The sequence below is a fragment of the Conger conger genome, chromosome 11 (assembly GCF_963514075.1).
Source record: "Conger conger chromosome 11, fConCon1.1, whole genome shotgun sequence".
Classification (NCBI taxonomy): Eukaryota; Metazoa; Chordata; class Actinopteri; order Anguilliformes; family Congridae; genus Conger; species Conger conger.
Window position 1 is genome coordinate 21,983,800 of NC_083770.1, and position 24,082 is coordinate 22,007,881.

Consider the following 24,082-nt stretch of genomic DNA (forward strand, 5'->3'; position numbering starts at 1 on the left):
GGGGTAATTTGGCTCTGCATTTAACCCATCCTTGTTATTAGGAGCAGTGGGCAGCCACAGTGCAGCGCCCGGGGAGCAATGTGGGGTTAAGGGCCTTGCTCAAGGGCCCAACGGCTGTGCGGATCATTTATTGTGGCTCGACCGGGATTCGAACCTGGGACAGAATAATGAAGGTGAGCTGGAGAGACTGATACTAAGAGAATAGGTAAGATGGACGAAACAGGCCATCAAAGAACGGAAAAACATCCATCCAGCTAGTGGCTTGTATTAAAGCAGTAGTGTTCTCTTTATTTAGGAACATCCATCCATTTTTTTGTCTGTGGCCAAAGGTCTCTGCAAATTTCCATCTAAACAAGGTCTTGTTCTCAGAGGATTCCGAGTAAATGGGAACAAAACCGAGGTGACATTTTAGCCTCAACGCTACAAATAAATGTCACTGCTCAGACGTCTGTTCAATTCTGCAGGTCGAAGGATGTGATGAAGTCAGTGGACCAAGGTGAAATGAACCTGGAGAACCTGAATTAGAAGGGATTTTAAGTAGGCCCTCGAGCCCCTTTGGAAAAGGTTGCAGCATGGAGTCATAGATGAGAATCTACCATATAAATCACTGCAGTGCTGATTTCAGGTTTAGCACGGATGGAAACAGAGAAGGAAAGTGCATGAGTCACAGACCTGGGTCAACCACATAATTGCTTTGGATTCAAATACTTTTCTGTGCTCGAGTGATCTTGCCTGGTGCAATTGAGCCAATCAAGAGCACCCGAGCTATACTTTATTGAACCCTGTGGGATAAGTTGTCCTCCGCATTTGACCCATTGGGGTTTGCACTTTTTGAGAGTATTTCATAGCTTCCAAAGCACCAGACAAGCTCAGTAAAGCATAGAAAAGTATCTGAATCCAAAACATTCACATATTTCACCAGGTCTGAAGAGCCGTACCAGTGGATTTATTGGACGCTCTCCTCCTGATCTCGGTCACCATCAGCCTGGACACCTGGGTGGTGAACTGCAGCAGGTCCGAGAACTTCTCCGTCATCGTAGCGGAAGGGGCGTTCCCAAACACCTGTGATTCAGACGAGGGGGGGACCTATTAGCTCATCTGCCAGAAACGCCAAACAAGCACTATTCACTCAGCCCATTACTGTCCACAACTTCCACACTGTTCCTGCTGTTGACTTGTAATGTAGGGGCTCACAAACTTTTTTATGATGCGACCTAAATGAATGTTCACAAATTAGCGCGATCCCAAAACTCCATCCACACACATGCCATTTGCCTAACAACAGCTTAACAGTTTACCCATGGCTATACTAACAGTACGCTATGACCTCTTGTACCTCATTGCTTTATTATAGTTGGATGGTTGTGATGTTTGATATGCCTACATGTACATATTTTAATCAGACAAACAATGCAAAATGCAAGATTAGCCCAGCCTGTTTCCATTTCTGTCATGTTGCTAGGGGAATTATAGCCTAGCAACGCAGGAATCCGTCACATCTTCCAAGACCATCCTGCCTGAAAATCTGTGCACCCTACATGACCCCTGGATGGACGGTGGCCTGTCTTAAACTGAGCTGAGCTCAGCAGTTTTCTGATGCAGTACAGAACCATACGCATAACCGCAGTCTCAGAGCTATTCAAGGAGAGGACTGTGGGGCTAACACTACTGCTGCAAAATCTACTGACAATCAAATCACATATGTGGAACAAACTTGCAGCAAGTTAAAATTAGTTTTTCAAGGCAGCGAGCCTCTCTGTGAGTTGTCTAACCTTGCAGAGAGTACTGTAAGATAAGATTTACTTTATTGAACCCTGTGGGGTCATTTGTCCTCTGCATTTCACTCATTCTAGTTACTGAGGAGCTGTGGGCAGCCACAGTGCAGCACCTGGGGAGCAACTCCAGTTCTGAGGCCAGTGCCAGGAGGACAATGGCAGGAGTGTACCTAACCTGACATGCATGTCTTTGAGTGTGGGAGGAAACTGGAGTACCAGGAGCACACCCACGCAAAAACTGGGAGAACATGCAAAGTCCATACAGAGAGGACCTGAACAGGCCGGGAGTCAAACGCAGCACCTCCTTCTTGCAAGGCAACAGTGCTAACCGCTACGCCACCGTGCCAAAATCTCGACATCGGGCATTGAAATCTGGTCAAATCCGCCTCATGCCTGAAGATCTGGCAGATGCAGGACCTGTAGAAGCTCTCATCCTGTGTTTGGTCTGGTGCTACATGGCGAGTGGATGGTGAGAGTGGAGTGATTAATGAGCAGGTGGAGGTCCCTGAGAAAGCCACAGCTCTCTACTGAGAGAGCTCTCCAGCAGCAGTGGGGCTCAGGCAAGCACAGGCAGCTCCCTGCTCTGCATATGAAAAAGAACTGCCGCGATGACGATGACTCAGACACTTCATTCATTCAATCAGTCAAACCTGAAAATGATTTATTCAAGAAGTGGCATGAAGTGCACAGACCTGTAAACCTTCAAAAGGGTCATCATCACAAACCGCTTTTCGGTATTGTCACTGCAAAGTGTGTATAAAGTGCTATACACACAACACTGAATTGAATTAAACTGAAATGTTTGAGAAATGTGGCAAACAAATCTGGGGTTCTTATGACAAGGTTTCAACCTTTTTAAAACCATAAAATAATTATGTCTAGAGAATATATCAGAACACAGATGGACATTATTTTCAAGTATAACATAAATTCTTCACACCCAAAAAACAATGAAAAACGGCAAGAACAGTTCCAAGCATGCACCTAAATCTAGAGTCTAACTACAAGTATAAGTAACAGTGTTACTATATTGGTCAGAAGGAGCTTGACGGTGGTTTGTTAATGTCTATTTGTATTTACATTCAGCAAAAACACTTGGAACAGCGATTTTCTACCGTTCCCGGTTTCCTACTGTAATTATTTCTGGGTTGTTTGCTACCGTATCACGATTGACCATGGAAACACCTACGAAAATGCAAATACAGTCAGTCTAGACTTGGGACTCTATGGTACACACCATTAGCACTTCCACAGAATGTCAGAGGACTGGAGGGCATGCCCGGCCTGTCTTGTCTCATTCGTTAATGATCGTCAGGAACGCGGTATCCGCGAACCGCAAACATCACGTGCCGAGTAGCACTCCCCTTCCGAAAGGAATGTCTTGCTGTGTTTTTTAAGAATGGCCCCGATTCTGATTTCCGGACACGATTTGTTGGGGCTGATGTAGCAGGGTTGGTCTAGCTCAGTAGTAAGCACAGTGAAGAGCAGTGAACGCTCATAGCATGTTACCGCAACAACGCTCCCTGACGCTCATCCTCAAATTGAAAAGTAACGTTGTTGCCCATGGCTAGGGGTGTTTTCACCTTTAGCTGACTGGTAATGCATTTGTCTTGAAAATCTTTGGAAGAGTGAGGGGTTCAAATCTTAAGGCCAGTTTATAGTCGACCAACAGAGCATCGCTATGACTAAAAGAATGCAATAGATGTCATTGGTCGCTGCAACATTCGGTTTATACTCTGGAGTGTGTTGGATGTTGGGCATCAATAGAGCGTTCATGAACATTCTGTGGTTTCAGTCGGGCAATCTATGGACTATGAGCTGTAGCTATGGACAGACTGTCGGTTGGCTACAGAGGCGGTTGAACCCCCATCCCCCCCTCACCCGGTTGAAGACAGGCAGCATCATGTAGAGCTTCTCCTCCTGCTCCTTCTGGGTCATGTGACGCGGCGGGTGGCAGAGCTCAGAGAAGAGGCGGCGCAGGTGCATCAGGCCCAGCGCGTTGTCCTGGGGGCTGCACTCCTCCTCCCGCGGCCTACCCATGATCCTCTTCACCATGTTCATCTTCAGCGGCTTCTTCCGGGCAAAGCCGGCCCTGGGGGAGGGGAGAGGGAGATGATTTATCAAAAATGATGAAGGAGACAGAGGGAATCAAGACCAAGATGGATAGAGGGAGAGATTAGCAATCAGAGTAAGGGAGGAAGGACATTGAAGGAAATAAAAGATAGAGGTAGAGAGAGACAAGAGTCTAAAATCAGGCGTAAAAGCCAGATTCAGAAAGTAAAAGTCCTCCCCAGTTCTTTGTGCCGATCACCTGGATTGGCTAATTCTTCAGCCAGGAAGCAGAACTAATGAGTGTAGTCAGCCAAAGGTCAGGGGTGGAACAAACACATGTGGCAGGACTAACTTTCTGACCCCTGGACTTTCCGCCTCTGAACATCAGAAGATCTGAGGAAGCGGCTGGTATGTTGGTATGGAGACGCGCAGAGCTGTGACTGACAGGTCCTGTACCAGCATATTCATCAGCATGTTTTCATCTGTACACTGACTGCGCACTCCCTGTTCCAACTCCCCCACAACTCTTATTAACTACGCCACACAACCACAATTAAAGATGAAGAAGAACAACCTCTAAAAAGAACGCCTCTGCATATTGTTTTGTTCAATTAGACTCTTTAATGCTTCAAAAACAAACAGCCAGTGTTCAGCTGTAGTTTAGGAAGCTTCCACTGTTTGTATTTTTTGGCATTTTCTAGGAAATGTAAACACACATTGACCTTGGCCCCTATGTCGGAAAACATGGGCAATCTGGTAAAGTTAAGTTCCCATGCTATTATGATGCGAGAAGAGAAAAACTAAAATATGAATGACCCAGTATTATCTTGCCTAATCAGACAAAGATTATACACTGACTACATCATGATATGAGCGAACAGCAAAAACAATGACCAGTTTCCTTTTTTAGGGTGTTACTCATCCAAACCCAAGCCAAACATGGAACAGACTCAAGACTCAAGTCAGAATGAAGTAGGCCTTCAATACAAACCCACATACATCCACTAGCCCAGACCCTCTTGAGGCGTTAGAATCCTTATATATAATAATTAATAATAATAATCACTAACAGTTGATTAGACTAAGCACAGGTCCTAGAGTGTCATTTGGAATGCTTGTGTAGTGGCTGATGGGAGGTTTGAGAAACAGACAGATTGTCATGGAAGGTTTGTAGATTGATCTACTCCCACAATGCATCATGATCATGCCATGTGTTTTTTCCACCCTTGAACTGCAGCTAGCTGATTTCAATCATTAGTTCTACTTCCTGGCTAAAGATATGTGCTAATTAGTAAATCCAGGTGATCTGAGTAAAATACTGGGGAGGACTTTTACTTTCTGAACCTCTGCTAATTATCAGAATCAGGTGTGCCAATTTAGAGTTGAAATGAAAACCTAAAGGACGGTATATCTCCAGGAACATGGTTGGGATGCAGTGGTTGAAATCACAAGACGTTCTTCCAGCACAGTGAACTTGCCCCCTCTATGAACCCAAGAGTGTGTTTCAGGAGTCTCGTGAGCTGAGATCATCATGAACGGCATTCACAGGGAACTAATATCCATTGGAAATGAGGAACTAGCGTGGCTACCACCATGCAAATGCTAAAACACCACATTTTCCTCCCGACACTTTCATTTCAGTTTCACTTAACCGACCAAGTAAACCAACTATGCTTATCCCCTGTTCATAATTACCACTAGGAGTGGAATCAAACATAATTGACGTTCATAGAAGGTGTACTATCACCCTTCAGGAAATGCTACATGGAAGGAGACAAAACTGAACACTGGATGTGAGTGTTTGACGACATGATAGATAAACATGATATTTTGTGAGGGAGTGCTTTTGCTAGTTTTCATAGCATTTAGCCTAGATCACAGGTTGGCATCCCTGGTCCTGGTGAGCCCCAGGGTGTGGCTGGTTTTTGTTTTCATTTTAAAATCAGCAGCCGGTTCAGACCCAAGAAACCAGGTGAGGTGAGCCAACTATGTAATCAACTGCTTTCATTGATCAATTAAGTGCTGAGTAACAATGAAAGCCAGCACACCCTGCGGCTCTCCAGGACCAGGGTTGGCGACCCCTGGTAGAGATGAACCGCATCACAGAGCTGGGATCTGGGAAGCAAGTGGGGACACTGTTCCAAACTAATATTAACAGGGCATTCTGAGGTAAGCTTAAAGTTTCCCTCTATGTGATAAACAGAATAAAGAGGCATGCCCTTTATGGACACTGCACCTGAACTGAAATAACTAACCTGAAAAAGAGAGATAAGGAGCTCTGCAGCTCTGTGAACTTTACCGGTTTCACTGCTGCTCTGATGGATGTGTATTTCACTGTGGAGACAGTTACCTCAGGAGAACCCACATTACATTTAAACTTTCCTACAGATGCCGGGACTGGGGCCGCTTTTTGGGGTCAGACTTCTCTCTTCTCAGACAAACATCTGGAGATTTACTGCATGATTAATATGCCACTTATATTTTAACAAATCAGCAGTGAGATGGTTTGTTGACTAAACAAAAGGGCCAAATGGGCCTTGAATGCTCATGTTTAGAAATGAAATACTTAATACCAGAATCCTTTTAATGCTGTTCATATTTTCCAATTAATTAACTCAAATAAGAAAAGTACATATCTTAATCTTGGGGCTCGGTTAACATGTCCATTTGAAAATAGTGATTTAATTGAGCTGTGAAGAATCTGCTTGTATGAGACATTTTGTCAGCTTGCTCCAGCTGTGCAAGTAGCAATTGACAGAGCATGTTGATGTGACAGATGACACATTTTAATGGGAGAAAAAGAAAACACATCAAGGATGAAAGATATTCCTAATTACAAAGAAAAAGAGTTTCAGACCCGGCCAAAAAAACAGACGCATATGGTGGGTGCAGGCGGAACATTCTGTGCACAGCAGCCCTTCTCAAACACACAGAAACAGTCACACACACACACACACACACACACACAAACACGCACACACACACCACACACACAAAACCTGTCCCAAAGCCACTACACAAGGACGATAACTTTATATGTCATAACTTGATGACGAATGACATGACAATGAGGTGGTTTTAAAAGGAAAACACACAGCTTCCATGCTAACTGCAAAGGATTTTCAATGACAAAAAATACATTATGGTGACAGATACCAGAACAGCAGGAACGCTGTGTATCTTTTAGGGAAAGAAATCATTGGGGAGGAAGAGACTGGAAAAGGACGTGATGATAAGTAAACAAAATGGCTTGAACAACCCAAGTGGTTAATATTTCATGGCTTATGGACATACACTAGTCCCAGCACTGGCATGGGGTAAAGATTTCATTGGCAGAGTTCTGTGTTCCTCTCCAGTATGCAGATATAGCACAGCCTGACTCTAAACCTGCAAATCAAACCCGCTCGTGCCAGGAAGCCATCCTTCAAACCATAATAAACGGCCCTTTTCCGACACATACTGTAGGAGGCAGGTTTTACCTTTATTGATCTGGCCTTCAGGAGTTGAGCTCAGGGCGATCAAGACATCTTTTCTGTCTCTGAACAGTTACAACCTTTCAGAAAGGATTCTATTCACAGGGGATTAAGTTTACTTAAGGTCCTTTCCCAGAATCCATAATTCTGACAATCTTATCCCATCATACAAGAGCAAGAACTCTCAAAAACCAACAGGACCTTAAAAGCCATTTACTGCCCCCTGAAAAATAAAATTTGACAAAGATTAAGATAATAATTTCTGTTTGAAATAATTTACCATGAACACAAAACAAAGGAACAGTGTTTTGGGATGAGTGGGGGAAAACTTGCGCGATATTGTCAACAAGGGCCATTAATCGCTAAACATGGGGACAGGACCTAAAATACACCAATGCGATTGGTTTAATACTTTCTGAAAAAATTTGATATTATATTACAGTTATTTAGCTGACACCTTTATCCAAATTGACTTACAGTTGATTAGACTAAGTAGGGGACAATTACCCCTGGAGCAATGTGGGGTCAAGGGCCTTGCTCAAGGCCCCAACAGGTGCATGGATGTTATCGTGGTGACAACAGGGCTTGAACCACCAACCTTCCAGGTCCCAGTCATGTACCTTAGGCACTAGGCCATAGGCTCCCCCGTTCAAATCAGATATTCCCGATGATTCAGTTTTAGGGTTTGGGTTAGGGTAGGGGATAGTTACGGCTAGGCACCCTAGGAAGAAACTATGATGATCTGACAGTCTGAAAAACAGGATCCTTCTGCATTTCCTTCCTAAAACTATGGGTTCACTGTGCTCTGAGATACATTAGGTCTGTCACCATATAAGCTAAGCCACAGGTCTTGAGATGAGCTTCTACTGAAATGGTTGTTTTCCATTAGCCTGCATCAAGATGCTATCATCTGAAAACAGACTTTAGCAGCTGAACCAACGCAATGTTGTTTGCATGCATTTCAGACAAATACCTTGGATTACTAACGGTTGCGTAAGTATTGGAAAACAAGAAATTATTAGCCACAAGGACAACCTGGAGCGTTACAACAAGTGAACCACGAATCAACAGGCCACGGAATCAGACCAAGCCGGACAGATTTGCGAAGATACGCCAGCATTTTAACACTCTCGTCTGAAAGCCTGCGTCTTTGGGCGGAAACCGCGAGTGTGAATCACACACCACCAGTGCCTCGAGAGGCCGCAGAGCCCCAGTGCACTCTGGGATGGAACATGTGAAGCCATTTGGCCGACTAAAAATATCCCCGCCCCCTTTGCGCGGATCCTGAGTAATTATTCCGGCTCTGCCGTTCCGGGTCGGGAGGCTGCTCTCGGAATCAACGTGAGCGCCTTGTTCAGCTCCGGTGGGTTCAGTAAATCTCCCACTCTGAGCCTGTCTGTGTGTGGGAGGAGCCTATTCATGAGACAGTCCAACAAACACACTGTGGCATTTGCATAAAGCTGGGATACGGCCAATCAGCTTGCACCTCTTCCTGGCAATTAGGCGACGCTCTCCTGTTCTTTGAAACAGAAAGGATGCACAAAGGAAGTCAGTAATGCGCTTTGAGGCAGTGGCTCTCTATCTATCGCATTCCCCCGCCCTGTTAGTCTGAAGACAGACTACCGCTGGCGCTCTTCAACCCTAGGCCCTAACATCCACACGGCCGGCTGGTTTTCAAAACAGCTAAATATGTAACGTAATTTGGCTTCTAATTCTGATTGATCTTGCCTGACGCAATTGATCCAGCCAAGTGGACCAGAAACCTTTTGAGAGTATTTGATAGCTTCCAATACACCAGACAAGTTCAGTAAAGCGAAGGAAATATTTGAATCAAAAACAATGATGTATTTGACCCAGGTCTGTTGTGTAATCAAACAGCTTTAATGAAAAACAAAGTGCTGAGTAAGCACACAAGCACCCGACCAGAGGGGCCTCGGGACCAGGGTTTAGGGCCACTGCATTACCCCTGTCAGGGCCCGCCTTCTTCCACTAACCCCAAGATACCTCATTCCCGCAGGACCATATCTGTTTCTGGATCTTTATGCAAACTTCTCTTAATAAATTCATAGGCCATCAAGTCGTTGACAGTTCAAACCGGAAACTGCTAAATCCATGCAGATAATAATTTGCAGTTTTCTAGGCATCATTATGAGTGCCGAAAATTGTTCAGAAACTTCAACTGGTTATTTGTATGAACCACGGGTTAGCGTTATAGGCTGCTTTAATATCGCCCATACACACGTAGGCCTATTATCGCCCATCGCCCTCACCCACTCTTTGCCATATCTGGCTCCGGACTCGCAACGACTCGACGTCACACCTTCGTCACGTATTCGGCTATATGTCTGCTCACTGAAGAGTTAAGGGACAAACATAGTCCAATAAAATTAATGGCATATGTCTTTATGCATGACTTATTTTGCTTGTGAGAATGGGAAATGTTATTTTATGATATATTGATCAGATCTACACGTACGGTACCCTTTAAACTGGACACTGCAGGGACATGAATGGTTCCTTTCTATAAGGTCTGTTTCTCCACCATCACAGGCTCAGCCATGGCACTGTGAGCACACTGACATCTGGGAACGGAATCTCACGATTCCACACAGAACTGGGCACTTCTGAAAGGAAACAGGGCGTTCAAAAATCTAACCAGAATCGCTGTTCAACAAACAAACAAAACTGCGTTGCCTGACAGAATTGGCCATGCATATCTGATCTTGTCTGCACAGACTGTGCTTAAAACCTTGTATTCTGAAAATGAAAAATATTAAAAATAGAAAAGATAAAAAATGAAGGGTACACAATAAAATGTTCAGTGTTAAATCATGTAGAGAGAACATGTGGTCCCTACTGAAAAAAAACAGAAGCAGGTAGTAGCACTTGCGGAAGACCACGGGACAATAGCGAATGTACCATGTGTATAGTTTTGACGTAAAAGACAGAGCTCATATACCAGAGAGCTTGCTGCTTCGCTTCAGAGAATGCACCGGACTGATGTATTATGCATTCTCTCCATGCTGCATGTAATAAAGAGTGCCTTATCACAGTGGTCCTTCAGTTAAAGATATTTCCTCTACACACTGAGGTAGCCCCTCTCTCTGGAGCGTGCTGAAGCAGGATCTCTGTACCGCGGTGAGGAGCGGTACCCACTGCGGGGACCATATGTCTGAGCAGGGCTGCAGCACCATATTCTGGGCCCTGTGCAAATGCAGTCTCTGTGGACCCCCTTAAAATGGTGGACCAAAGCAAAATTTTTAGTCCAGGCCTCTTTAATGCAACCTTTCCTGTGAGGTTAAGGGAAGACGTCTGTTCCCTGAGCTGAACTCCACCGCTCAATGTGGGCCACAGAACAGTCTGTCCAACTGAAATAAAATAGACCGGTCTGTCCATCGGATGATCACGTGTTCCATGTGAGTTCCTGTGCGATCACAGATCGGCATAAAAAGACATCCTATTCCCCATTTTATGCATATGAATGTAAAAGGCATTTTTCTAGGTTGTTCAGGTTAGAATAACCTTGGGGTAAAATGCAGGCCAACATTCACAAACTCACAATAGTCAATCTTGTATATCCAGTCAAAGACTAACCTAAGGAAGTGGATGCCATACAAAATAACTGAAACTGAAAAATTGCAGCAGCCAACACTTCAACACATTACCACGGCTACCATGTCAACAGCAGTGGCAAGCACTGAGCATTCAGCTGGCAATGAAAACCACATTCATTCATCCGGAGAAGAGCATGAATGAGGCTAATAGCCAAGCAACCACCTACATCATCAATATTTCAGAATTGTTTGGGGATAACCCTAATGGGAAGCTATTAACAACAGAACAATCCACTGCTTAGTACCTGTTTATCCCTCGCAATAATATCTTGCATGATGATTAGAGATGAGACAAAAACATGACGAGCAAATTAATTTCCATACATTTTCTGTGAATTCTCAGTAATTCTCAGAGTCATTTCAAACGATCTATCTTGAAAATGTATAATCAGTAATTATTAATCAGTGCTAGGCAAAGGTGGAAAGTCCAGGGGTCAGAAAGTAAAAGTCCTGCCATGAGTTTCTTCCACCCATGTATTCAGCCAGCTGATTTCACTGCTTAGTTCTACCTCCTGGCTGAAGAACTGTGTTAATTAGCAAAGTCAGGTGACTGAAACCAGCCAGGTGACAGATGTGTTGTGTGTCTGATTGTTATTTTGTCATTTTGAAGTCCAAGTCTGTGTCTCAAATTACAGACTTGTGCATTAGTTTGCAATTTACTAGTGCGTAAATTGTGTGTAAAAACATGGAAGTTAACGGTCATGTGAGCAAGTGCGTTTAAAAAGCAAATACAAGAACAAGAACGCGGAGAGAACAAAAGTTGACAATTATTTGGCTGTTAAAATACACTTGTAGGCTAATCAATGTAGGCTAATATTTGTTCTTACCTTAAAAATCACAGATAAGCAACGAATCAGCTAGCTGGCATTGTTAAATCTCAGTCGCATCCATTCGTATTGAAAATGAGTTGGTAGGCAAACTAAATAGAATGTTCATTTTAAATTGTTCTACAGTAACTCTTTGCCGTGAACGTTTGTGGTTTGGAACGCACCTCAGTATCCATCAATTGCCAGCAAAGTTTACAATCTCGGTACTTATGTAGGCTACACCGCTGTACCCTTGCTTGTACCTGACTTATAATAGGCTGATCTGAATACTTCAAAATTAGATTAATTACTGTGACAATGATGGCAAATATGGGCCATCCACATTCCTAGACTGTGAATGGCCATGAAGTGTAGCATTCTGAAAAACTATAAGCTATTAGATACTTGTGGGGTAGTATGTCCTCTACATTTGACCCATCCTAGTTACTCAGGAGCAGTGGGCAGCCACAGTGCAGTGCCTGGGGACCAACTCCAGTTCTGAGGCCAGTGCCTTGGTCAAGGGCAAACCAAGAAGAAGAACGAGAAGACTACCCTACTGAGACTCCAGTAAAGAGAATCCACTCTGTACATCAATTAGCATATTTTTTCAGCCACAGTAAATTGCTCATATTTGCCGTACTGATTTCCCACACAATAGTAGGTTGGTAAAATCGTACAAAGAATTTCGGGAATGTTCACAGAGTTGTCACGAGGAGGTACAGTTTTGGCCCCTGGTCTGCTAGGGGCTTTCTCTGTAACAGGTGTCAGCCCCAATAACTGTCTGAAAAGTTCAAAGGGATGCAAAGCCTGGGCGAGTGAAAATATAACTGTTCAAAGATGGGAAATTCCATGGGAGATATAGTATGATGTTAATCGCTTTAAACAAGTCTCTTTGCTGACATCGATGGCTAACCAAAGCTGGGAGATGCACTGTCCGCAATGACACAGAAAAAATATTTTGTCTAAATTTGAAATTCACATTACATAAACATGTTCTGTACAAGGACTATCAGAAGGAAAAATAGGTCAAATAAATGTAATAAAATATACAATACTGAAAAAAAAGACATTACTACAGTAGCACACTAATGCAGTTTCTAGATGTGTTCTTAATTTATTTTTTCAGTTAGCACTCATCACTTTTCAAGAGCAAATGCTCTTAAAATGGGAGCACTACAGAACCCTGCAGAACCCTATTAATAATGCGTTGTATTCAGGTAATGACGTTGGTGTTGAACACACCTTATGTGGATAGACAGTGATTATCCAATATAAACAAATTAGTTTTCCATCAAGCTGAACCAAGAGGCTTCTTCTCTGTTCTTACCCTGGAACAATCTGCTCTTAGAAGCCAGGTTAACAAAAAGCTGATGACCGTGAAATGTTTTAGATTTGCGAGGCATCTTTTAAGGCCTGGAGAGGAAATGAGTTAACACAATAATCGGGTCAGCACTTGCACAGAAAAACAACTTCCCCTTTTCACTTCCAACTGAAGCAACATTTCATACAGTGCAGTGATTCACAGAGTGAGACTTCAGTCGAAATCAAACTTTAATCAGCAAGGCCTATTTCTGTAACGCACATCTGAGCCCAGCCCCTGGGAAACACAGGGCTCTACAGTGGCCCCATTTTAGGAACATTTTCTCCTGAAAATTGATGTGTGGATAACTAGAAAAATTATTCAGGAGCACATCTGCTAATTGGGGTGCATTAACATGCTTCTAAATTTTTCAACTTAGGAGCACATGCGCTCCTTGGAATAATTGCTAGCGTAGAGCCCTGGAACTGCAAACAAAGCCCAGTCATGCTGTGATTAGTTCCCACAGCTGACAACCACCAGACCTCATACCCAAAACCTCAACCTACCACCTGAAATCCGTTCATTGTAGGGGTGTAAACCTCAGGCTTCAATGCCATTGAGATTCCTGAGGCAACAATTTAATATTTGGCAATATCACAATATTTTTGAGATGATACGATCCAAACCGATCCAAAACAATCCAACAGAGTCTAGAAATGATCTATAGCTGGGCGTGGAACTACATGATCCAGCTAAGACAGTAAACAAAATGAGGTTGAGATGTAAAAACCTGAAAAACAGCACTAGCGTGAATGATGATGAGGTTGTTGGAAACATAAACAATGATATTCGCAGTGTTACTAGAGAGCAAACCATCATTAAATTATCAACATTAAATAAAGTATTTTGCTAGAATTTATAACAATTTTTTTTTTGGTGGCACAGATGGTGCAGTGGGTAACACTGCCGCCTCACAGCAAGGAGGTCCTGGGTTCGAATCCCCGTCGGCCGGGGCCTCTCTGTGCAGAGTTTGCATGTTCTCCCCGTATCTGCGTGGGTTTCCTCCCACAGTCCAAAGACATGCAGGTTAGGCTGATTGGAGAGTCTAAATTGCCCGTAGGTATGAGTGTGTGAGTGTGTGAGTGACTGATGTGTGTGCCCTACGATGGACTGGCGACCTGTCCAGGGTGTATCCCTGCCTTTCGCCCAATGTATGCTGGGATAGGCTCCAGCCCCCCTGCGACCCTGTTCAGGATAAGCGGGTAATGAATGAATACATTTTTTCATGTTGTGTTGATTGGTCCACATCCTTGCCCTTCGAACCGACATTGAACCAGCTCAATGTATCATTACACACCGAATTATTTAATCAACAGATTACACTGAAGGCAAAATCCTTCTGCTTTTTACAACAGACAGAAGGGAATATGCATTCTTGAAATTAAGACTTCTTGCCATCCCTGACACTTAAGATGTTAAACACTGCGGATTGTGGGTAATGTCAGCATAGCCCACGAAGACAAGACTACAGACTCCGTTTCTTTGTGAACTAGCTAATCATGTACCACCTCAGAGTAAAATGCTTAATACTAGTCTATACCTTCCTTCAAATGAGCAAATGCCAAAACCACTTCCTTTTTCCATTTATCTGGATGACAACATGTCTAGACATATAGGTTTAACTCAACAAAACCTTTAAAAACTGTAACTCAATGTGTTGCATTTTACATCTTATTTTTCATACCACTATCTGTCTGCTTTGTGCGTAGCCTTGTTGCTATTCTTGTGCCCAGGGAAATGTTAAGATCTGACTGGGAATTTTTAGTTTGATTTCAAAACATCTGCAAATAGGCTAAAATCTGCAACTGTGGCAGGAAACAGAAAGACCACATTAGCACATTTTTGAAGAATGGAAAACATCAGACCATTTCTAGAAAAAAAATAATGGTCTGATTTAGATTACTTTTTAAACATTTAAACATAATATAACCGGATAGAAGTGTCAACTAAATAACAAATTATATTTATATATTTAGAATTCTATGTCATGTTAGCCAAAACACCAAAATGGAGCTACTGAATTTACAATAAAGTATAAAAAAATTTAATTTATGACAATTTAAGTAGAAATCAAACTAGGTTACATATTAAACATACAGTTTTCAAAAGTAATAATAATCAATTAATCAGTAATAATAATTCAACAATATAAATCTACAATAAAGTTATTCCTTCCACAATTCATCTGCTCCCAGATACATCTGGGTATCTGGGAGGCCATTTCGCACAGGCATCGCTGCTAATAAAACGGCCACAAGCTCAAGTCGTAAACAAAAGCCAGATCACCGCGGCAACAAGCTGCTTCGATCGCCAGACAGTACCTGCCGTTCTCCCGATGCCCCGTCAGCATCTCGTGATGTCAGAGCCAAAGAGACCGTTAAAAACTGTAAACTACGCCTTCCACCAGCCCGCTTGCTCTGGTTTAGTCGATCTCAAGAGTATTTCAGACTACAGAGGCCGTGTTTAAAGCGACATTCCGTCTCCGGAGCGAGTACGGACGAGCACGACTGAGAGTGCCAGGAGACCGCTGTGCCAGTGTACCGAACAGCCTGCTGAGACTGGTACAGCTGATCCGCCTGTCACCAGCTCCCAGCGCACACACACACACACACCGGGAGTGGGAGATACCATCTGGGTTGAAGAGGAGGGAGTGGGCCATGCCACTGAATTAGTCCGCACAAAAATCTGGCTCCTACTGAATTTATACAGACGATTTTGGGCTAGCCCCAAGTGACGTCAGCATCGATCCTAAACCGAACAACCGGTTATTTGTAACTGAAAATAAGTTACATAAGAGAACATGTCTCTCCACGTTTGCAGTGCATAACCTGGACATATTATTTCAAAACAGTCAACAACAGTGCAACAATAAATCTGACATCAAATTGTACCCCAATGTCTGCCTTTGCTAGCACAATCCCAAGTATATAAAAAATCCAGAAATGATGCACAAAATATATTACCATGCACTTTTCAGGTTATGTTTAAAGGTACAATAGGTAAAAAAAAAAGAGGTTAAAACATTGTTACAACACCATTGTAAATCCCTTCCAATCATTGAAAAAGGCTCACTGACATGTTGACTCACCCTCTGCTTGTGTTTATAGCATGGGTTTCAAAATGTAGTTGACGGACCAACACGAAAACATTGTATAGTTGTACAATAATCCAAGCTCATTGATTGAACATTGGCTTCAACGTCAGCGTATTCAGAGAGAAGGGGTGGGATAAACAGAGTTGTGGTTTGAGGGTGTTTGTTGCTGAAATTCCTCTCTTGACCAATTGTACCCTTAAAGGCTGAAGGACATACAATTTGGACTATACCTGCCTAAAATTGCCTTTGCAGACTGACCTTATTTAATTCTAGTCGTGAGCTATGGCTTGTCGACTGTCTGAGACAGTCAAACATCCAGCCTGGCTTATGTCAACAGATCAAATAATAGACTAAATATGAATTGCAGATACACATTACAAAAGCAGAGGAATTGAGCCCTAAGGCTGGACTCAAAGGATATGAGAATTCATATGCTCTACAGTCAATACTGATAAATATTAAGTGTAAATAAATGTGCCCCATATAGCTAGCCTATGCAAATCCAGCTCATAGAGGCCTTGGGCCTAACTGGAAACACATAAAGAGGTTCCCTGACCAGGTCCCTTAATAATAAATCTGTGGATGTTTTTTTGTGAAATGCACTTGTGTTTGTGGTCACCTAATAGAAGCGTATTTTGTTATTTCCATGTTGCATTTGGATTTACATCCCACCATTATGTCCCCCAGGGCTACCTCCTCACACTTGAGGAAAGATAATTGCACAAACAAATCCAATATCGTGTTGTAATGCAAATGTTGTTCAATAATCCAAATGAAAAATAGATCTGATTCATTAGAAACAATAAGAATTGGATAAAGCCTCTTAGAAGTGGCCACTAAAAGAGAGATGTCTGAACAAGAAATCAAAGCAAGAAAACAAAATCAAACAACACACCGATGCAGTAAGTCTCTGCATCTGTTTCTATCAAACTCCCCCTGAGGTAGGCCTACTGACACTGATTTGCATATTTCCATATTGTAATTCTGCAGAAAATTTAATAAATGCATGTCCCTATTATGAAAGTAATAAAGCCAGTTTGATTCTTGAAGAAGGAAAATTCTGAAGAGCTGCCTGGGCTATGCAACAGTCATGTGATATTTCTGCACGGAAGTTTATGAAGCGTAAGAGGGGGTTGTGGGTAATTCTTCAGGCAGCCAGCCAGTAAACAATCACCAGAAAGAGAAGCCTGTGCAGGAAGTCTCTTTCCCCAACATCCCTTCCCATCAACCCCTGCTGAACACCACTGCACCCCCCCCCCCTTACCGCAAGTAGAGATAGGGAACTTACACAAAAGCAGGGCTGCCAGACCCATTGGGTAGGGTTAAGAGGGAAACCACATGAGTCTGGCTGAAGGGAAATCACAAGGCCAGTTGTGACTAAACCATTTTACAATCCTACAGAGAGGAGCTGCAGCAGTGTGAACGGCCCATCTCACAAGATCTGATGCTTCTTGCTGTTGTAGGTGATTCAACTTGTCTAATTGCAGGTGGGAAGTTTACGAACATTGCAAAGAGTCTACTTGTAGCTTACCAAGTCACAAAGTTTTTTTCTGAACTGGGTTTTAAAGATGGGAAAAAAACTAATATCACAAAAAATTATAGGATTCAACTGTCCTATCTGGACTATCATGACTTGTCAAACAACAATCCATCTCCTTTCATGAACTCTAAACACCTGGGAAGAATTAATCAATTTAGCCAGCGAAGAAACCTCATCTGCACAATTAAGGAGACTGACAACTCTGGCCTCAACACCGGTTGAGGTGTTTTGAAGTACCTCTTGATTACTGAGCTGAATTACTGCAAATTTGAAAAAAAGCTCAAACAGTTTTCAGAAATAAATAGACATTATAGATCCAATGAGCACCAACCCACCAAATGCTTTGGAACCTTTCACTGAGTGAATGGTCCAGATAATTGTAAAATGTGCATCTCCTAGAAATGGCCCACTCCCTGCCTGCTCAGGCATTAACTCCCAGCGTAAACAGAAGACTGTAGTCTGCAGGATGCTAGCGCCAGCAGCACCACTAAAGGATTTCTAATCTGCTTTGCATTCATTATGTCCACCAGCATCACACTCAGAGTGTGGCACAAGCAGCACATTTCGGTGCCTGCATGTTACCATAGAAGGCTTAGCCTGGGCCTCCCTCTATAATCCCTTTCTTCCAGCAATGTGGGGAAAAGGAACGTAAGTGGCTGTGCATCCATTTTTAACTCCTTCACACTGCAGAGGTGTGTAAGCGCAATGTCATTAGGCTCCTTTAACTTAGTTCATTTTAAAAATCTCCTAGTACCATATTAGGGACGTTTGAAAAAATGCATGCATATGACTTGCGAAACAAATATTGATATGTACATAGTTCTTTCTGCTTTAGGTACACTGCTAGCATAGACCCCAGACAATGAATAGAATGATAAAATAAAATAAGGGTGTCTCGGTGGCGCAGCCTGTAGAGCACTGACTGCATGCTCATTGCGAGCCGCGACGTTGGCGGTTCGAATGCGACTATCTGACATTTGTCGCATGTCTTCCCCTTTCTCTCGCTCCCATTCTTCCTGTCTCTCTATATACTGTCCAATAAAGCTGAAAAAGGCCTAAAAACTATATTTCCAATTCATGCTTTTATTGAACAAATTGCGCATGAACAGTCAATTAATTTAAACATAAACAGTAAATTTAACAGAAAATCAATTTAAATAAATATTAGTTCAAGCAGTCTTTTGCAGTGTGTTTATCTCGCATGTTCATACCCCGATTATGATATAATGTGCAACCCTACTATACAGGAGCCTGATATTTGTTTTCTCTTCTGTAAAATTATTTCTCTTCTGTAACACATTCAAATTCTCACCACCATCTGCTTGACGGATAGCCTAATATTAGCAGCTGGGACTATTCATTAGAATTTGTTAATTAATTTTATCCAGGAACCACCTTTTCAAACACCATGGACATTATTTTGTATGGTTCACATGACAATGTTATATTTCTCTGAAATATAATCACACAGATAAGGGTAGATAAAATGAAAAACACACTCCCCATTGTGCCGCAGCAGGACATCTTTACAGAAGGGGTCTTAGAGGAGACGTGGAGTGACACACAAAGACACAGGAGACACGTTACCACAGCCTGGATGCTGCCAAGAAAATGACAGCATAAAAGCAGGCTGGTGGACTAAAACACCAGTTAGCTGCATTAGACTGTCAGGACTAAGGTCAATTTGCATTAGCTACTGGTGAGGATTGTTTTGGTCTAAAAGCACACGACAAAATTACACACTGTTGTGCACACTGTAATTACCCTTACGTCAAGGCAGTAAAAACAAAGCAGGAAACACAGCTTGAGTGTCAGGCCTAATACTTTAAGTGTACCTTAGGCGCGAGGACCCAAAATTAACGAGGAATTCCTTATTTATTTTGTCTTTTTAAAAGCAAATATTTCGGAAATTAGGAGACTAACTGGCTCTGCTAAGAAGCCCATTGTCCTCCTAAACCCAAAAGGATGTTCCACTAGAGACGATACCAACTGTGTCACAATAGATGCAACGCCATACACTCAGAAATAAAGGTACGAAAAGTGCCTAAAAGGTACCAATGCTTGTTGCTGGGGCGGTACCCTATACATAGAATTGTACCCCTTGCCAGCAATATATAATTTGTACCTTTTTTGCTTGGAAAACGTACTGATTTGTACCCAAAGATATCATGACTGTACTTTCAGGGTACATTTAGGAAATGTGATCCTTCAAGAATAAGAATGCACATCCACTGTCACTTTATTTCTTAGAGTGTATGAAATATGGATAATTCATTGGACCGTGAACCCTGGGCTGATATTTTTCATATTTATTCATAATGCTGGTCAATTACCCACTGATGTCGTGAATGAGATCGTTGAGGAGGAGAGGGGTAACAACGTGATCAGACTACAACGTTTTTCAAAAATGACAGTTCAATCAAGCAACCGTGACTATTGCAGCACCTGGACCTTGAATAATAAATAATGACTAGCTATGCTTAGTGTGCTACAATTATGCCTTAGGCCTACGTCTTAGGTTTGTTTTAAGCTAGTTGACCACTAACTTAAATTATAGGATTTCTAGAAGACAGTTTGGATGTTAGTATTTATTTATATTATAACATATACTGTAGCTACTGAATACACCGTAACCTGTTCGACACTTTTTCAGTAAAAGTAATGACATTACACGCACAAATAATATTAGTAGCTACCACAATTGAATGCATAGAACAAATGGTTGATTCGGACATTGCTGAGAAAATTCAAGATCCCCAAAGGCTTAAGAAACTTGAATGAAGAAAACGTACCTAGAAACGATTGGGCATCTATCGATAAGCTGTTTATAACATAGGATTTAAGGAGCGAAAATCTGTATCTTTAGCAAAACCTGAAGAAGACAGGTTAACTTAAGAACAGTTTAGGTTAACTACCATAGCGAACGAACTTGCTGACCCAGCGAACGTTAAAGCTATCAAATTGGCACAGATCGCCACTGTATCCTGAACAGAGGCATGATAAAGCGTTAGCTAGCATGTTAACGTTACTAGCTTGAAAAAATGGTATGGCAAGATTGCGAAGCATTCTAATGTTATTGCACATCAATGGCGAATAAAAAAAATAGGTGCAAGGCTGGGTGCAGCACTCAGTGTTCAAGAATCTAAATGAAGAACATTAGTGCTAGCTTTATACAGCTAGCAATTAACGTTAGCCTCCCAATAGTGTCGTGACTGGCCAACGTTACATACAGTATAGGTTAACTAGCAAAATACAGTAGTAACGTTAGTGTTATCTATCTATCTATTATGATGTAAGTTACGCGCAACTGACATTGTAACAGTCCCAGCCATATTCTAATGTCAACACAGTAGGGGCATTTTTAACGAGATGTCCACAGTAATGTGACAATGTCAACGTTACTGAATTCACAACTTGATCTGCAAATCAACAGAATCTACAATAATGTCAAACTGGTTCGCAGTTCGTTATTTATTTATTTATTTATATTGTTGCTTAAAACAATTCCAAACTGTAGTGTAGGCCGACCTTGTTACCGAATAAACCGAATGATGTTGGGCAGCTGGACAGCTAGAATATTAATGTTGTTCGCCTACTCGTGATATTTGCTGCTTGCCAGCTAACCAAAACGAAAAAAACATTACATCCATCAAAATAAATTACTGCAAATAAACTGACTAGTGCTATAACGGAAAATGAGTAATTATGCACAAGCGTTAGACGAATTAAACAGACCCTGTCCTGCCTGTCTTCCTGTTCCTATTTTCTTTTCTTACTGAAATGAGAGATGAGCTTGGCATTATTTCGGTGTCCCTTCCCGTGTTTTTCATATCGACACATCCTACACCGATAGCTAGCAAGCTAACGTTATACGAGTTGCACAGCAACCTAGGTGCACTGTAGGTTACTGTAATGTAGGAGACAAACTCACCGGTATATCACTCTTTATGTCGTAAAAGATAAAATCCGTGGAAAAGAAGGTATAATTGTCATATAATAATGACGTATGTTTCGTCTACTTTCATCCATATACGATACATTATGCTGTAATCCAAAAGTGGTTACGATCCCTGTTCCTACTGCTGGTGGCCATCTTTAATCCTCAACATCCAAACGGCACAGATAGGTTCGATCCGAGGTCCAGCGCCGCTCCTATAATATAAACTGCATTCTGGGTATTGCAACAGAACCCAATACAAGCGTGGAACACACTGCCATCTATTGTAAGACTAAAATCATCGAACGAATCGAAATTGGACAGGGATTGGCAATAGTCTAAAGTATGCATAATCCGCAAAGCCAAGGTCTCCTGGTTTTTGTTAGGCATCTGATCTTCACTGGATAATTGCATCAGTTTTAATAGTTACGAGTTATTTGATAGAAAGAAAAGCTTCACTTTTTCCACATTTTGTTATGTTACATCCATCCATCCATCCATTATCTGAACCCGCTTATCCTGAACAGGGTCGCAGCCTTTCCAAAATTGATTAAATTCATTTTTCCCCCAAATTCTACACACAATACCCCATAATGACAATGTGAAAAAAGTTTTTTTGAGATTTTAGCAAATTTATTAAAAATAAAAAACTAAGAAAGGAGGCTCCGACCGACGGTCGAACCTCAGATTCAGGATGAGCAATGTGGCTTCCGTCCTGGTCGTGGAACAGTGGACCAGCTCTTTACCTTGGCGGGGTTGTTGGCGGGGTCATGGGAGTTTGCCCATCCAGTCCACAAGGCACACACCTGTCTACATAAGGTCCCACAGTTGACAGTGCATGTCGGAGCACAAACCAAGCATGAAGTCAAAGGAATTTCTGCTGCTTTGAAGGTCCCAATGAGCACAGTGGCTTCCATCATCCGTAAATGGAAGAAGTTCGGAACCACCAGGACTCTTCCTAGAGCTGGCCGCCCGTCTAAACTGAGCAATCGGGGGAGAAGGGCCTTAGTCAGGGAGGTGACCAAGAACCCGATGGTCACTCTGTCAGAGCTCCAGCATTCCTCTGTGGAGAGAGGAGAACCTTCTAGAAGGACAACCATCTCTGCAACAATCCACCAATCAAGCCTGTATGGTAGAGTGGCCAGACGGAAGCCACTCCTTAGTAAAAGGCACATAGCAGCCAAAAGGCACCTGAAGGACTCTCAGACCATGAGAAACAAAATTCTCTGGTCTGATGAGACAAAGATTGAACTCTTTGGCGTGAATGCCAGGCGTCATGTTTGGAGGAAACCAGGCACCTCTCATCACCTGGCCAATACCATCCCTACAGTGAAGCATGGTGGTGGCAGCATCATGCTGTGGGGATGTTTTTCAGCGGCAGGAACTGGGAGACTAGTCAGGATTGAGGGAAAGATGAATGCAGCACTGTACAGAGACATCCTGGATGAAAACCTGCTCCAGAGCGCTCTTGACCTCAGACTGGGGCGACGGTTCATCTTTCAGCAGGACAACGACCCTAAGCACACAGCCAAGATATCAAAGGAGTGGCTTCAGGACAACTCTGTGAATGTCCTTGAGTGGCCCAGCCAGAGCCCAGACCTGAATTCGATTGAACATCTCTGGAGAGATCTGAAAATGGCTGTGCACCGACGCTCCCCATCAAACCTGATGGAGCTTGAGAGGTGCTGCAAAGAGGAATGGGCGAAACTGCCCAAAGATAGGTGTGCCAAGCTTGTGGCATCATATTAAAAAAGACTTGAGGCTGTAATTGCTGCCAAAGGTGCATCAACAAAGTATTGAGCAAAGGCTGTGAATACTTATGTACATGCGTTTTTTATTTATAATAAATTTGCAAAAATCTCAAAAAAACTTCTTTCATGTTGTCATTATGGGGTGTTGTGTGTAGAATTTTGAGGAAAAAAATGAATTTGCTCCATTTTGGAATAAGGCTGTAACATAACAAAATGTGGAAAAAGTGAAGCGCTGTGAATACTTTCCGGATGCACTGTACCTGTGTATAGTGAGGCTTAGCAACAATATAGGGAAACACATAGGTCCTGGAGTGGCCTCCATACCATTGATTATATTACTGGATTAATTTATCTCAATTAAGGTCATCATGTATAGGAGGTAATCGGCGTCAACATTTGGACTCTAGAACAATACCCAGAAACTCTGGAATTCCATGATCAGGTTTGCCAACCACTGCTCTATAGTGCAATAATCAGCATCCTGTCTGGTGTTAGAAACACTTAGAAGGGTATCTTATTGTGTGATTGAGTGGGGGAAAACATTCCAATTCTTTATGTTAATTCACACCTTTGATCTGTTATTGGAAAACAGATCTAAACTTTAAAAGGATGCTGAAATGCACATTTTGCATAAAGTATAATTAATTGGACTGGTGTCTATTTTAGTAACTTCTCATTTG

At 42.4% G+C, this 24,082-nt stretch overlaps 1 protein-coding gene across 1 annotated transcript in view; it reads right to left on the reverse strand.

The window, feature by feature from the left end:
• The window catches only part of wdfy3 (WD repeat and FYVE domain containing 3), an 80,711-nt gene extending 65,109 nt beyond the window's left edge, over positions 1 to 15,602 (reverse strand). Inside the window, exons 1-3 of the mRNA XM_061260110.1 lie at positions 15,402 to 15,602; positions 3,657 to 3,867; positions 939 to 1,062 (exon numbers count right to left, since the gene is read on the reverse strand). Of these exons, the coding sequence (XP_061116094.1) occupies positions 939 to 1,062; positions 3,657 to 3,867; positions 15,402 to 15,430 (364 nt within the window). The 5' untranslated portion in view covers positions 15,431 to 15,602. The remainder of the gene's footprint in view (positions 1 to 938; positions 1,063 to 3,656; positions 3,868 to 15,401) is intronic.
• Between the last annotated feature and the right edge of the window lie 8,480 nt (positions 15,603 to 24,082).